We start from the raw sequence: 15,137 nt of genomic DNA, 5'->3' as shown, positions 1-15,137 counted from the left end.
GGTCAGTCTCCAAATTCGCTGAAGCTGCAATGCCACAGAGACACTCAAAAGTATCAGTATCAAAGACTCATTTGCTCCTCTACCACTTTATTTTGAACTTATAACTAAACAGAAATAGTGAACTAACTATTCAGCGGTGAAATAGCAAGCCTTTTCCAAGTCTTTGCGTCAGTTCAGTGTTAAAGCCATTTGCCAATGGAAAGCATTATTCTCTGTTGAACTAGATTTGTTAAGGAATGTGGATGTTGATTCTTGACTGTCTGTGTAATGGCATGTGGCTGTACAGCATTATATAGAGCTTTTTCCAAAGGAAATGGCCTTCAGACACTTTATTATTTACTGTACATGAACAGTAGTAATTTATAATACTATAGGTTTCTATATTTATGTTTCACTACTCAGGGCTGTCTTAGTTTGTATAGTATAGTGTAAATGCTTTAAATATTGAGATACAAACTCAGACTGAGCAGCTCCATATCTTGAGCATGCCCCAGCCTGTTACTGTGTCTGTTTTGCACAGTGGATGTGTATATTTAACTACAGACCCATTGAAAAGACTCTCTCTTTCTCTGACAGGGTGAGACAGTTGACAGTTTTAACTGGGGTGCGAGGAGGCGTTCCATTGACAGTCTGGACCAGACTGAGCCCCTGCCAATGGAGGAGGACAGCCAGCTCTCGGGCAGTTCACCAAGTCTGTGTCCAATTGTCCATGATGATTCTGAGGAGTCCTCTGAGGAGGAGTCCCTCACAGCGAGCCAGATCCTCTCTGCTTCACAATTAGTAATGTTAATTTTGGTTGTCATATACTATTTAACATTTAATTTCCCTGTTTAAAGTTGGCTTCTAAATGTTTTGTCAGCACTTTGACAAAAATGTTATGGAAAATATGTGAAGACAGCATGAATTGGCTTTCACAACGCAAATGACTTACTCCTAATATGTGGTATTTTTGAATGGATTTTATCCATGATTGGATATTGAAATATTACTGTTTAAAAATATTTTTTACTGGCCACTTGGGCTTAATTATATCAGCAGGAAAAAAAAGCGATTTTAGAGGCAGAGAAAGTTATTGAAATATTAATTTAGTTTTTGTCAAGCACAATTAGACCAAGGGAATTTATTAAGAAACTAATTTAAATCAATTTTGAATTCATGTTTTTTTTTTCTAAATGTACAATCATCAAATTGATGTCTGTTTATAGTACTTACACACACAAAAAACAGTAGAATACCCCTAATGTTCCTAAACAAATGTTCCAAGTATCATAAAGTTGAAAAACATTTTGAACTCTTTGTCTTATTTCAGAATGTCAGCCTGTCTCCCACTGAAGAATTAAACCCAATGAACTCTCCGCGTGTCTCCTTTGACAACACTCAAGCTGACACAATCGCTCTTTCCCACCCAACAGCCAGCTTTGAAATCTCGCTACCTGAGGCCTCAAACCATAGGGTGAATAAGAGCTTTAAAATGGCCTGATCTTTGGGGGGCAGACACAATCCTACTCATACCGCACCTATGTTCTTTTTTCCATTATCATGGTTTAAAAAGAATAATACGTTTCTGTGCTTGCTATATCTGCCTGTCTCTGTTTTAAGCATTGATTAATTTTAGTTTTATTGAGATTTAGTGCTGTTGTTGGCTGATACTGTTTTTCTGTTTATATGCTTTTTAGAGATGGGAGAATAAAATTCATTCCAATGGCATCTAATGGCATATAATTCTTGCTCTCCCAAATCTCGGCATTGCTATTTGCTAAGCATTTCTCTTCTACCGCTTTTCATCTTTGAGGCTTACCACAGTCATTTTCATTGGTTGTTAATACCATAGACTTACCAAGTTTTTATTTTCTGTCCAAAACAAGGCTGTGGATTCAGCTGAAGAAGATGAAGCCAGCATCAATGAAGACGATATATCACTCTACATTTGTGAGCTGCCACCTTCTTTCACTTCCTCTGACATCGTAACAGTGGACACACCCCAAAGGGAAGATAGCAGCTTGATGGACAGCGAGACAAGCAGCTTACCCAGGTATTGCACCTTTGTGGGTCATACTTTTGACAAATACAGTTCTGTTTCAGTTTAGAGATTTGATTTGAGGAAAAGTCTAAAGTCTAAAAACGAATCTTAAGTTTCTCTTGAGACTCTTTAACACTTTTTTCCCTCCTATGCCACATAATTCTATCCCTCATTTTCTCCAGTGGGTTTGGAGACCAGCACATCTCTGTGGCACAGCCAGAGGAGGAGAGAGAAGAGCTTTTGCTAGATTCCCATTCCTCCCCTCCACCATCTCCCTTTTTCTCCGCCATACTGGCCGCCTTCCAGCCAATGGTGTGTGATGATGCAGAGGAGGCTTGGCGCAGTCATCTCAACCAGCTGGTGGCCGACTCTGATGGCTCCTGTGCTGTCTACACCTTCCAAGTCTTCTCCTCACTCTTCCAGGTAATTCATAGAAGTAGAGACTGCTGCCACTGGTTACTGTTCTTTTAATGGTATAACAGGGTGGGAAAAAGTAGTTTTGGTTTAATTCAAGCAATTTAAATAAGTCCATCTTTGATTACAAAACCAGAAGTAAGGAATATGATGGACCATTTAATTATTACATTTAAAGCACACCTGCTACACATTTATCATAAGGCATTTTTTAGGCTTTCATCCCTAAAATGTCCTTTTTGTCTCTAAAATGTGTTTAGAAATATTTCCATACACTTCTCATTAAATATCTTGCTTTGAATTTGAAAGTTCTGCTAATTTGAAAATTGGTAACAATTCAGAAAAAAAGAGCTGTAACTGTAAGTCAACAAATGCTGGTCGCTGGTGCAGAAAAAACAGGACATGTTGTTTCTGACCTCCAGAGTATACAGACCAAGTTCTGCACCCTGACCTGTGATGCTGCTGGTTACCTTGGCAATGGCCTTCGTGGGATTGGATCAAAGTTTGTAAGGTCGTCCCAGATGCTGACATCGTGCTCCGAATGTCCCACATTATTTGTCGATGTAGACACTGTGAGTTCCATATTTGTTCATAAATGCCATCCATTATATTGCTAGTATGAAAAATGAAGTTACTAGCCGTAGTATTTTATTTAAATTCTAGCCCTGTGTGTATGTGTGAACCTGCCATATTAGGCACCTATTTTTGTAACATACTCACAGTATTACAAAATGTCATTTTTAATTAAAAAATGTGTTTCAGATTGTGTCCTGTGGTCTATTAGAGAAGATGAAGTTCAGTGTATTGGAGCTGCAGGAATACCTGGAAACTTACAACAACAGAAAAGAAGCAGTTATATCAGTATGTTAATTCAAGCTTTATTATACAAAAAATATTTGGATTAACAACATGATGCTAATTTGTTAATCTATTCTATTCTATTAAAACTGTATTAAAACTTGTTTTTATATTTTTATGGGCTTACAAAAATGTCTAGGTGAAATAACTGTTCCAGGGCAGTCTCATGACCAAAATGTCACCTAAACGACGTTTTGCTTGCATGATCAAAATCTCATAGTCATGCAATTCTCACCTTAGTTTGAACGATTTCATCACGAGCTCAGCAATCTTCTGATTTATTGCATGTTTAATATAAGTTTAGTCACATTATACAAACTATAGTGACTATTTGCTTCAGGTGTAAATACAGTAGTACCTGCCACACACAGTGCAGCTATTTGAACTTAAATAGTCTCGTGGAACCACAGAAATTGAAGCCAAATAGAGAGAGAGATAGTTTATGGACATGTCCGTCATGTGTGTTTGTGTCTTCTGTTTAAGTTTTATATTAAACTATTATTTATATTGAAAAGCCGGTTCTCGCCTCCTCCTTTCCATTGACTGCTTTACACTCACTCTTATGCCATACCAGATGTGTATGACTTTTGTAAGGTTTTTAGAAGAATATGTCAAGTTACATTAGACTAGTCTAGTCTAGACTAGTTCTAATTAGTGTTGAACTTTTAGTAATACTCGTGATTTTATGCCTCTTCCAGTGGCTGAGTAACTGCAAGGCCAGCTTCCCCAAATGTGCTGGAGATGGAGTGATCACCTACCAGCCTGCTGAAACGGAGGACAAGGTATGACACCCTCGGCCTTTTCAATAGCACATTGATGTAACCCAAATTCTAAATGCATAAACTGCACGTGTCACTATCTTATACAGTATAATAGATATTGTCTGAAAGTTTAAGTGTGGTTGTAATGTCTAATTATCAGTGCCACTGTAATGACCATTCTGCCTTGTGATGATTTAATAAGGTTCTCAGTAAGATTAGTTGACCGTAGTTAGTTTCAGATTCCATTTCAATCTATCTCTTATATTTTCTGCATCTCGATTGTTCTGTGATAGCTCTGTGAGTGACATTCTCTTTCCTATCGTTCTGCTCTCCGCCTTTTTCAAAAGCAAGCTATTTCTTCACAACAACACCTCCTATTCTTATGTTTGACGAGGTGGTTTTATTCTACTGGGCAGTAAAGAATTTTGAAGAAACCCTGAAAACTTTCCTTTCAAAATCCTTTCAACCCTTCAAAATCAATTTCCTTGTCTCCTCCCGATTATGAAATTGGGACAGAATGAGTGGCAGCTATGGTTCCAACATAACAAATCTAATTATGTTGTCATACCACTTTTTTGTCAGTCATTTATGACTGGAGAAGCACACCACGATAGAAAAAGGTACTGACAATTAAAATCAATCAGGTTTGTCTTTAAGATGCCTGATGTCACAAAGAAGACAGGTCTTAATCCCAGTTAAGGTTTGCTGCACACATAATTAATATATTGTCATCCAGCAGAGTCCTTGTACAAATATAAAAATAAGAAGGTGATGTTGTGATCTGTTGCTTGGCAGAGATAATTTTCTTTCTCTGGTTGTCCATTCACTTTTTCTGCTCATGCATGCCAAAAAAAGATGGAGCCATTTTTTGGCCATGCATTATTTTGCCTGTGCCACTAAGCTGCATGTTTCCACACTGTATTCAAAATTACTTCTCTTCCTTCTCACTTCTCACCTTTTGTCTTACAATGCCTGCTTTATAGCAAATGGAATCTCTTGCAGTAAGTTTAATACAGTCTTTTTAACGTCATCTCCTCCTTTTCCCTTGTTACTCAAATGAAATACTCAAATTAGATTTTTTTTTTCCATAGACCTCACATTTTTGAAAGATAAATCTGAATGCTTGTATCCATGTTTATTATTTTTAAACAGATTTTGGTTACCATGATATATCTGTTGTAATTATTCAAGTGCAATACTTCATATGGTCCTAAGAAATATGCTTAAGAGATCTTTTAACAGAGGCTTTGATATGCATTTTATGTATTTTTGTTTATTCACAGCAATTGGAGCTTTGTCAAAAACTCTACAAACTCCACTTTCAACTTCTACTGCTTTTTCAGTCTTACTGTAAGCTGATTGGCCAGGTTCATGCTATAAGTGTTGTCCCAGAGGTATGTTGGTACCAGTTTCATTAAGTTGTTTTAAATTATTCACTAACAAAAAAGTACCATGTGAGTAACATGGTATTCTTTGAAGTATGTTGTAGTTGTCACAGTTCTGGAAAGCCTGCAGGTTTGTTTTGTTTTGTTTTTTCATTTTCTCTCCCTCGTGTTTCGCAGGCGCACTCGATTGGCATGACCGGCATTTCCATGGGAACGTTCATTGTTCTCAGGGTGGTGTAGATGATGCCACTGATTGCTTGTCTAGCAATGCCTGTTCCAGCCTGATTGCACTTCCTACATATGCCCTTGTGTTTCTCTGTTTCTTTGCCAGATTATTATTCTAAATTGAGTACAAACCTCACTCTCCTTGTCTAGCTGGTCCTGTCTTGTCATTTGTTGGTTTCCCCACATTGTTTGGTGTAGAGCGGATGAGGGCGGGGCCAGGCCAGGCTGGAACAATGCATGCCCGGTCCCCAATCAGTCTGATTGGGGGTGGAGGGTGGATAAAGGCAGCCAGTGACAACAGTTCGAGAGAGAGAGAGAATGTTTGTTTATCTAGATGATATACTAATGTTCTCCCAGAATATCCAGGACCATGTGCAGCACGTCAGGCAGGTGCTTCAGTGACTGTTAGAGATTCTGCTTTTTGTCAGGGCAGAGAAGTGTGCTTTTCATGTAGAGTCGGTTCAGTTTCTGGTGTTAATTTTTTCATCTGAGGGAGTGCTCATGGACCCGACTAAGGTAAAGGCTGTTTCCGATTGGCCAACCCCAGATTCTCGCAAGGCCTTGCAGAGGTTTCTGGGGTTCGTACATTTTTATCAGATGCTTATCAGGAATTACAGTTAGCTCTGTCGCACCTTTGATGGATCTCACCTCCACACTCACTGATTTTTATTGGTCTTAGGTAGCCGAGGATGCTTTTTCCAAATTAAAGTGGTTTTCTACTGCACCTATTCTAATTACTCCTGATCCTGCAAATCAGATCGTGAGGTTGGTGTTGGAGCAGTCCTGTCCCAGCACTCCCCCTCAGATGGAAAGATGCATCCGTGTGCCTTTTTTTGTATCGCTTAACCCCAGCTGAATGGAATTACAGCATCAGCAACAGAGAATTATTGGCTGTCCGGTTGGCCTTGGGCAAGTGGCATCACTGGTTAAAGGGTCACGTCTTCCACATTCATGGCCTCCCGGTCAGTGAGGTTTCTGACAGAGACCCCCAATTTGTGTCATGTTTTTGGGCAGAGTTCTGCCGACAGCTGGGGGCTACAGTGAGTTTGTCCTCTGGGTTTCATCCCCAAACAAGTGGGCAAATCAGGAGCTGGAGAGATCTTTGCATTGTGTGGCCTCCCATAATTATTCTTCTTGGAGCAATCATTTATTCTGGGTCGAGTCCGCCCATAACTCCTTGCACTTGTCGTCTACGGGGTTGTTGCCCTTCCAGTGCAGCCTCGGTAACCAGCCCCCTCTGTTCCCCACACAAGAACCCGACTTCCAGGTTCTTTCAGTTCACGCTTTTTGCAGAGGTGCCGACACACCTGGAAAGCTGCCAGAATAGCCCTCATTTGGAATGGCAGTCACGTTAAGAGTTCTGCGGACCGACACAAGGTTAAGGCCTCAACTTATGTGTGTGGGCAGAAGGTTTGGTTGTCCTCTAAGGACATCCCTCTCCGACTCCCCTGGGTCCAAGATTTATCGGACCATTTCCCATTGCCAAGGTCATTAACCCGATGGCAGTTCGTCTCAAACTACTTCCTCACCTCAAGCGTATCCATCCGGTTTTTCACATTTCTAAAATCAAACCCTTTTACGTTCTGTGTTACATCCTGCCACTCCCGTCCCTCCTCCTCCCTGTCTTATTGATGGCACATGATCAGGAGACTGATCGATGTTAGGCGGAGGGGCAGAGGGTTCAAGTACCTGGTGGAATGGGAGGGCTATGGACCTGAGGAGAGGTGTTGGACCTCTGGACATCCTGGACTGCGCCCTCATAGATGAGTTTAACCTCTGGCAAGGTAACACCAGGAGGCATCCCTAAGGGCTACTGTCATGGTTCTGGCAAGCCCGCAGGTTTGTTTTGTCATTTTCTCTCCCTCGTGTTTCACTGGCGCGCTCGACTTGCATCATCAGCGCTTCCATGGGAACATTCATTGTTCTCAGGGCGGCGCATATCATGCCACTGATTGCTTTTCGAACAACACCTGTTCCAGCCTGATTGCAATCCCTTCATATGCCCTCATGTTTCTCTATTTCTTTGCCAGATTATTATGCTAAGTTGAGTACTAACCTCGCTCTCCTTGTCTAGCTGGTCTTGTCTTGTCATTCTGTTGGTTTGCCCACATTGTTTGGGTTGTATTTTCCCTTCCAGTCTTTGCTGAGTTCAACCTGGCAATCCACAAAGTATTCCGCTCTATGCCCGTGTGCCAGGTATCTACACTTCTGCTGTTGCTCACATTGTCCGCTAGACATCTCTCTTATCGGCAAGCTTCTATGGAGGATTCGCACAAACTCCACTACTCACTACTCTGCATGGTGGCGCATTACTGGCTTTATTAGGAAATATTTTTGGAACTGTTAGCTCTGCTCCTGGGTCATTCTGTCCAGCACCTACATGTTACAGTAGTACCATGTTAATGCTGTGAAACAAATTGTCATCTTTCAATATTATGTATATACTGTATGAAAGTACCATGGTATTACCATCTGATGCTATCACTGTACCATGGGTACATTTAACGTTTTGCTCTTCAGCTGCAGAACATGTCCAGTGAGCTGAGTGAGCTGAGGAGTAACCTGCGGGCAGCAGCAGCCTCAGTGGCCAGTGAGCTACCAGCCGAGCGAAGAGATCCCAAAGCTGAATCCACTTATTGCTCCTCTGAGGCTGCTGTACAGGCCATTCTAGAGAGCCTGAAAAACAATGAGTTCTCCAGAGCCATCTGTTATATACAGGAATGCAGGTAAGATTTTCTCAAGGGAATATATATATATATATATATATATATATACTGGTGGCCAAAAGTTTGGAATAATGTACAGATTTTGCTCTTATGAAAAGAAATTGGTACTTTTATTCACCAAAGTGACATTCAACTGATTACAATTTATAGTCAGGACATTAATAACATGAACAATTACTATTACAATTTGAAAAAAAATTCAGAACTTCTTAAACTACTTCAAAGAGTTCTCATCAAAAAATCCTCCGTGTGCATCAATGACAGCTTTGCAGATCCTTGGCATTCTAGCTCTCAGTTTGTCCAGATACTCAGGTGACATTTTACCCCACACTTCCTGTAGCACTTGCCATAGATGTGTCTTGTCGGGAACTTCTCACGCACCTTACCGTCTAGCTGATCCCACAAAACCTCATAGATCCATAACACTCTTTTCCAATTACCTGTAGTCTAATGTCTGCGTTTCTTTGCCCACTCTAACCTTTTCTTTTTAATTTTCTGTTTCAAAAGTGGCTTTCTCTTCCCAATTCTTCCCATAAGGCGTGCACCCCTGAGTCTTCTCTTTACTGTTGGACATGAAACTGGTGTTGAGTTGGTTGAATTCAATGAAGCTGTCAGCTGAGGACATGCAAGGCGTCTGTTTCTCAAACTATAGACTCTGATGTACTTATCCTCTTGTTTAATTGTACATCTGGCCCTTCCACATCTCTTTCTGTCCTTGTTAGAGCCAGTTGTCCTTTGTCTTTGAAGACTGAAGACCTTTGTATGAAATCTTCGGTTTTTGGGGGGCAGTTTCAAGCATTGTATAGCCTTCATTCCTCAAAACAATGATTGACTGACGAGTTTCTAGAGAAAGCGGTTTCTTTTTTGCCATTTTAGACTTAATATTGACCTTAAGACATGCCAGTCTATTGCATACTGTGGCAACTCAGAAACAAACACAAAGACAATGTTAAGCTTCATTTAATGAAGCAAATAGCTTTCAACTGTGTTTGTTAAATAGTGATTTATTATGATAACTCAAGGAAAAGTTGTTGGAGTGATGGCTGCTGGAAATGGGGCCTATCTAGATTTGATCAAAAATGATTTTTTCAAATAGTGATGGTGCTGTTTTTTACATCAGTAATGTCCTGACTATACTTTGTGAACAGTTGAATGACACTTTGATGAATTAAAGTGCCAATTTCCTTCAGAAACAGCTAAATCTGTACATTATTCCAAACGTTTGGCCGCCAGTGTATAAATAAATAAATAAATAAATATATATATATATTAATTGAGATTAATCACATAATTTTTCGTTGGTTATTGCTATTAATCTCAGATTTTGAAAGTGCTGAAATTTGACTCTAAATAAACCTCTTTTCCTTCCAAAATCCATTTATCTCCTTTTTAGGGAAGAAAACAAAACAACATGTAACAATAAAATGATTTATTAACATTTTCCAAACAAAGTTTTTCACAGTATAAAGATAGAAATACACTAAAATATCACCAATTCAAGTCACATTAAACGTTTCCCAAAGTCGAAGTGGAAGTTTGACTAATTGAAAGAACTAGTCCCCACATAGTTTGCATATTCATTGCAATGGGCATTAAATCTCTTAAACTCATCCTCCACAATATTAATCAGCCAGCAGACTGTGGCTATCCACTTACTTACAGCAGTCGTGAAGCTGTGTTTATGATTCACATCAGGCGTCAGCGCCAGAGTCAAGCACCGATTTTAACTCCACTTGAGAAACGCTTACAGAGAAAAACATCTCATTCTGCGGTTTGGTGATAGATAAGACATGGCTTGCTTCTGTGGTAATTATTAAATACTTTATCACTGACACTGAATCACTGTTGTGTCTGTTTGTTGTGTGTGCGCGCATCAGTGTAATGATTCCGGGTTCAACTTGTTTAATTAATCGGATGCTTTAGCTTGTTCATTTTGACAGCTCTAACACACACACACACACACACACACACACACACATGTTGTGTTTCCATGTTTTATGGGGACTTTCCATAGACATAATGGTTTTTATACTGTACAAACTTTATATTCTATCCCCTAAACCTAACCCAACCCCTAAACCTAACCCTCACAGAAAACATTCTGCATTTTTACATTTTCAAAAAACATAATTTTGTATGATTTATAAGCTGTTTTCCTCATGGGGACCGACAAAATGTCCCCACAAGGTCAAAAATTTCGGGTTTTACTATCCTTATGGGGACATTTGGTCCCCACAAAGTGATAAATACACGCTCACACATACACACACACACACACACACACACACACACACACATATACATTACTGTGCAAAAGTTTTTGGCACTTGTGAAAAATGTTGCATAGCGATGATGTCTTCAAAAATAATGCCATAAATAGTTTTCATTTATCAATTAATGTCATACAAAGTCCAGTAAATATAAAAAAGCTAAATCAATATTCAGTGTGACCACCTTTGCCTTTAAAACAACACCAATTCTCCTAGGTACACCTGGACACAGTTTATTGGGTGGTTGGCAGAAACGATGCTCCAAGCTTCATGGAGAATTCGCCACAGTTCTTCTATCTATTTAGGCTGTCTCAATTCCTTCCATCTCTTCATGTAATCTCAGACTGACTTGATGTTTAGTGGAGGGCTTTGTGGGGGCCATGACATCTGTTGCAGGGCTCCCTGTTCTTCTGTTCTAATCTTTTCTATTTGCAAAAGTAATATTTGGGAGTCTAAAATGTATATTTCCTATTGACACATTAAAGCTGATTATATAAATAACCATCTTAAGATGTGACTAAGACCTTTGTAATTCTTTGTACTGATATATATATATATATATATATATATATATATATATATACACTCACCTAAAGGATTATTAGGAACACTATAATAATACTGTGTTTGACCCCCTTTCGCCTTCAGAACTGCCTTAATTCTACGTGGCATTGATTCAACAAGGTGCTGAAAGCATTCTTTAGAAATGTTGGCCCATATTGATAGGATAGCATCTTGCAGTTGATGGAGATTTTTGGGATGCACATCCAGGGCACGAAGCTCCCGTTCCACCACATCCCAAAGATGCTCTATTGGGTTGAGATCTGGTGACTGTGGGGGCCATTTTAGTACAGTGAACTCATTGTCATGTTCAAGAAACCAATTTGAAATGATTCGAGCTTTGTGACATGGTGCATTATCCTGCTGGAAGTAGCCATCAGAGGATGGGTACATGGTGGCCATAAAGGGATGGACATGGTCAGAAACAATGCTCAGGTAGGCCGTGGCATTTAAACGATGCCCAATTGGCACTAAGGGGCCTAAAGTGTGCCAAGAAAACATCCCCCACACCATTACACCACCACCACCAGCCTGCACAGTGGTAACAAGGCATGATGGATCCATGTTCTCATTCTGTTTACGCCAAATTCTGACTCTACCATCTGAATGTCTCAACAGAAATCGAGACTCATCAGACCAGGCAACATTTTTCCAGTCTTCAACTGTCCAATTTTGGTGAGCTCTTGCAAATTGTAGCCTCTTTTTCCTATTTGTAGTGGAGATGAGTGGTACCCGGTGGGGTCTTCTGCTGTTGTAGCCCATCCGCCTCAAGGTTGTGCATGTTGTGGCTTCACAAATGCTTTGCTGCATACCCGGTTGTAACGAGTGGTTATTTCAGGCAAAGTTGCTCTTCTATCAGCTTGAATCAGTCGGCCCATTCTCCTCTGACCTCTAGCATCAACAAGGCATTTTCGCCCACAGGACTGCCGCATACTGGATGTTTTTCCCTTTTCACACCATTCTTTGTAAACCCTAGAAATGGTTGTGCGTGAAAATCCCAGTAACTGAGCAGATTGTGAAATACTCAGACCGGCCCGTCTGGCACCAACAACCATGCCACGCTCAAAATTGCTTAAATCACCTTTCTTTCCCATTCTGACATTCAGTTTGGAGTTCAGGAGATTGTCTTGACCAGGACCACACCCCTAAATGCATTGAAGCAACTGCCATGTGATTGGTTGATTAGATAATTGCATTAATGAGAAATTGAACAGGTGTTCCTAATAATCCGTTAGGTGAGTGTATATATATGTATCTGCAGTACATATATAAATATATATGTGTTAATGCTTTCAGTCGATTAAAAAATGTAATCGTGATTAATCACATGATTTTTTTTATAGTTAATTGCACTTAATCATTGATATAATTTTGCTATGGATTTGATTTTCAGGGGCAGTTTTACATTTATGAGGGCATTTTTTTCTAAACAAATAAACATTTACTGTGCTATACTTTTATTCAAATACTTCAATTTAATCAATTCATTAACATAAATTCTTAATCTGAATATTTAGATTAAGAATATATTACCTTAATATACTATATTAAATCAACATCTAATTATATTTTTGTGAGAATGTGTATAACTAGTCTAATAATATAATTTAAAGACATTTATCAGATGTTATAAATAAAAAAACAGAAAGATTAATCACAGGGGCATTTTTTTCACCCACATTTTGAATTTCAGGGGTATTTTTGTCACTTTTGGTGGCATTTATGTCCTTAGCCCCGCTTAAGTTCTAACCCTGATATATAAATTGTTTATTTTAAATATTTTCTTTTTTTTTCTTTCTTTTGCTGATTTGATAATCAAATTATATTTTCACTTATTGGAAAATACTTTGCACAAACCCCAATTATCTTTTTGCCCTGGCCCTTTTCTTAAAGTTTTTTTCAACTTTATGCTTGTGTATTTCTTAAAAGATTAAAAAATATAATACACTTCAAACCCTATTGTTTTATTAAAAAGCACTTCAATGTTAGGTGTACAAACCTACAAAGGTATAGACAGTGAGTGCAGGTATGCCAAACTTTGTGTTTTAATTATGTTAAATATTGATAATCATTTCACTTAATCCCAATTTTTCAGAAAAATGTGGCCAAGTGACATCTTCGGCAGCAGCTCGGAGAACGAGATCCACAGTCTTCTCAACATCTACTTCCGGCACCAAACTCTAGGTCAGACCGGCACATTTGCCCTGGTTGGTTCTAAACAAGACATGTCTGAGATCTGCAGTCGACTCACTGAGCTCAACTGTGAGATCCGAGACATGATACGTCAAGCGCAGGGCTACCGAGCCATCACAGCCTTTCTTCCGGACTCCAGCGTGACTGGCATCAGCCTTTGAGTTGAACTTTGAGGGATCACACTGGCACTGACCTTCTTTCCAGCACTCCTGTCTGAAGATGCTGCAGCTTTCATCGTTCTCCCCATCACACACATTACTTCCCTGCCTATGCTCTCCATAAGAGGTTACAGAATGTTACTCGAATCCCTTAGAGCAGTACAACAGGAGACGGATGAAACATTTTAGGATGTTTAGCTGAAACAAAGACGCCTTGGCTTTTTTGCACTACTGTGCATGTATGGGCCACCCTCTGCCTCTGAATTGGAGGCCCCTACTGCTGCAGGCATCAAAGATAAACCAAAGCTCCATGAATGGCTCCTCCTGCCCATGTCTACCATTATTAATGTTATGGGAAAATGTGCAATGCCCAACACAAAGTGAAACTTTTCTTCTTTGAAGAGAATGTTTTGAAATTTCAGTGGTCTCAGCTACTTGAACAGAAAAATTATACAGAATATTTTTTATTTTTTTTTGTTATGGCTCAGCTGAAAGCATTCATTTAAGTAGGTATTTTAATTGTTAAAAAAAGATAAGACCATTCACAAAGCACATCCTTGCCTCAGCTTTTACCTGTACACACAGAATGTCTCTAACATGATGCAATGCTACTGTCAGAGAGACCTGGATTCATGAATGGGTCATCCAGCACTTATTTATGAGGATTGTTTAATTTACTAATGCCTTTCTACTGTTTAGTTGCTCAGAGAATATTGATTTATATTCTCAAAAGAAAGATCATGCTTTAAATGGTTTAGTTTTATAGGATGGAATTTTCTGTCTCTTGAAATGGCCAAGGATGCAAACGTATGCACCATAAGTGGCAATAGAGATATTTATGGATTAAGAAATTATTTTATCTAAAAGAAACATTTGTACATAGTAGTGGGAGTGTAGCCCATGCTTGTAAGATTTTATTTTTATGGTTTATTTTGCTGTCTGCTGTATGAAAGTGTGCATGCAATAAATTGATACTTAATATTAATAAAACATATCTGCATAGTTGTTACTGTGTGTTGTTTTTATAAATGCTCACCTATGTGTAGGATAAGTCTACCATTTGACCTCTGCAGATCTGTGTTGAGAATGACAGAGTGTACATAGTTTTAGAATGTATATGTTAGTTTGTTTATTTATTGGTGGACCACATTAACACATTCCTCGAAAAGAAACCTGAATTGACAATGAATCAGGTGGAGCTATCAAGGAATACATGATGTGTTTTAGTGCGCCCTCTGGTGTTACTTCAAAGGAAAGACAGCAGCAACATACAAACGATGCATGTTGATAATGAAATGTGTATACCCTGTAAGTAAAATAATAGTTAGCATTAATAGTATAAAGCTATAATAACAAAGTATGTGCATTAACAGTGATTGATCAAAATAAATTTTACCCAAATTGTAAATTATTGCTGTATATAAAAACCAATGTAAACTTAATAAAAATGATGGTCCAAACAATATGAACACCCATTTCCATCTTAAATTTGATATAATAAAAAACTAAAAAACTTTGAAAAAGTCTAACTCATTGTTCCTATTGATTTCTGAAGTATGATATTGT

At 38.9% G+C, this 15,137-nt stretch overlaps 1 protein-coding gene across 2 annotated transcripts in view; it reads left to right on the top strand.

Moving 5' to 3' along the window:
- Positions 1 to 15,040, top strand: part of frya (furry homolog a (Drosophila)) — an 88,507-nt gene extending 73,467 nt beyond the window's left edge. The window contains exons 53-63 of one of the 2 annotated variants that reach the window (XM_052106685.1): positions 577 to 780; positions 1,310 to 1,453; positions 1,866 to 2,032; positions 2,203 to 2,443; positions 2,857 to 3,006; positions 3,197 to 3,295; positions 3,991 to 4,074; positions 5,037 to 5,054; positions 5,337 to 5,447; positions 8,184 to 8,389; positions 13,316 to 15,040. In XM_052106685.1, the coding sequence (XP_051962645.1) occupies positions 577 to 780; positions 1,310 to 1,453; positions 1,866 to 2,032; positions 2,203 to 2,443; positions 2,857 to 3,006; positions 3,197 to 3,295; positions 3,991 to 4,074; positions 5,037 to 5,054; positions 5,337 to 5,447; positions 8,184 to 8,389; positions 13,316 to 13,574 (1,683 nt within the window). In that variant the 3' untranslated portion in view covers positions 13,575 to 15,040. The remainder of the gene's footprint in view (positions 1 to 576; positions 781 to 1,309; positions 1,454 to 1,865; positions 2,033 to 2,202; positions 2,444 to 2,856; positions 3,007 to 3,196; positions 3,296 to 3,990; positions 4,075 to 5,036; positions 5,055 to 5,336; positions 5,448 to 8,183; positions 8,390 to 13,315) is intronic. The other variant, XM_052106686.1, reaches the window with a different exon arrangement.
- Positions 15,041 to 15,137: the final 97 nt, after the last annotated feature.

This window comes from Xyrauchen texanus, chromosome 36 (assembly GCF_025860055.1).
Source record: "Xyrauchen texanus isolate HMW12.3.18 chromosome 36, RBS_HiC_50CHRs, whole genome shotgun sequence".
NCBI classification, from domain to species: Eukaryota; Metazoa; Chordata; class Actinopteri; order Cypriniformes; family Catostomidae; genus Xyrauchen; species Xyrauchen texanus.
This window is presented reverse-complemented; position numbering and strand designations above follow the sequence as displayed.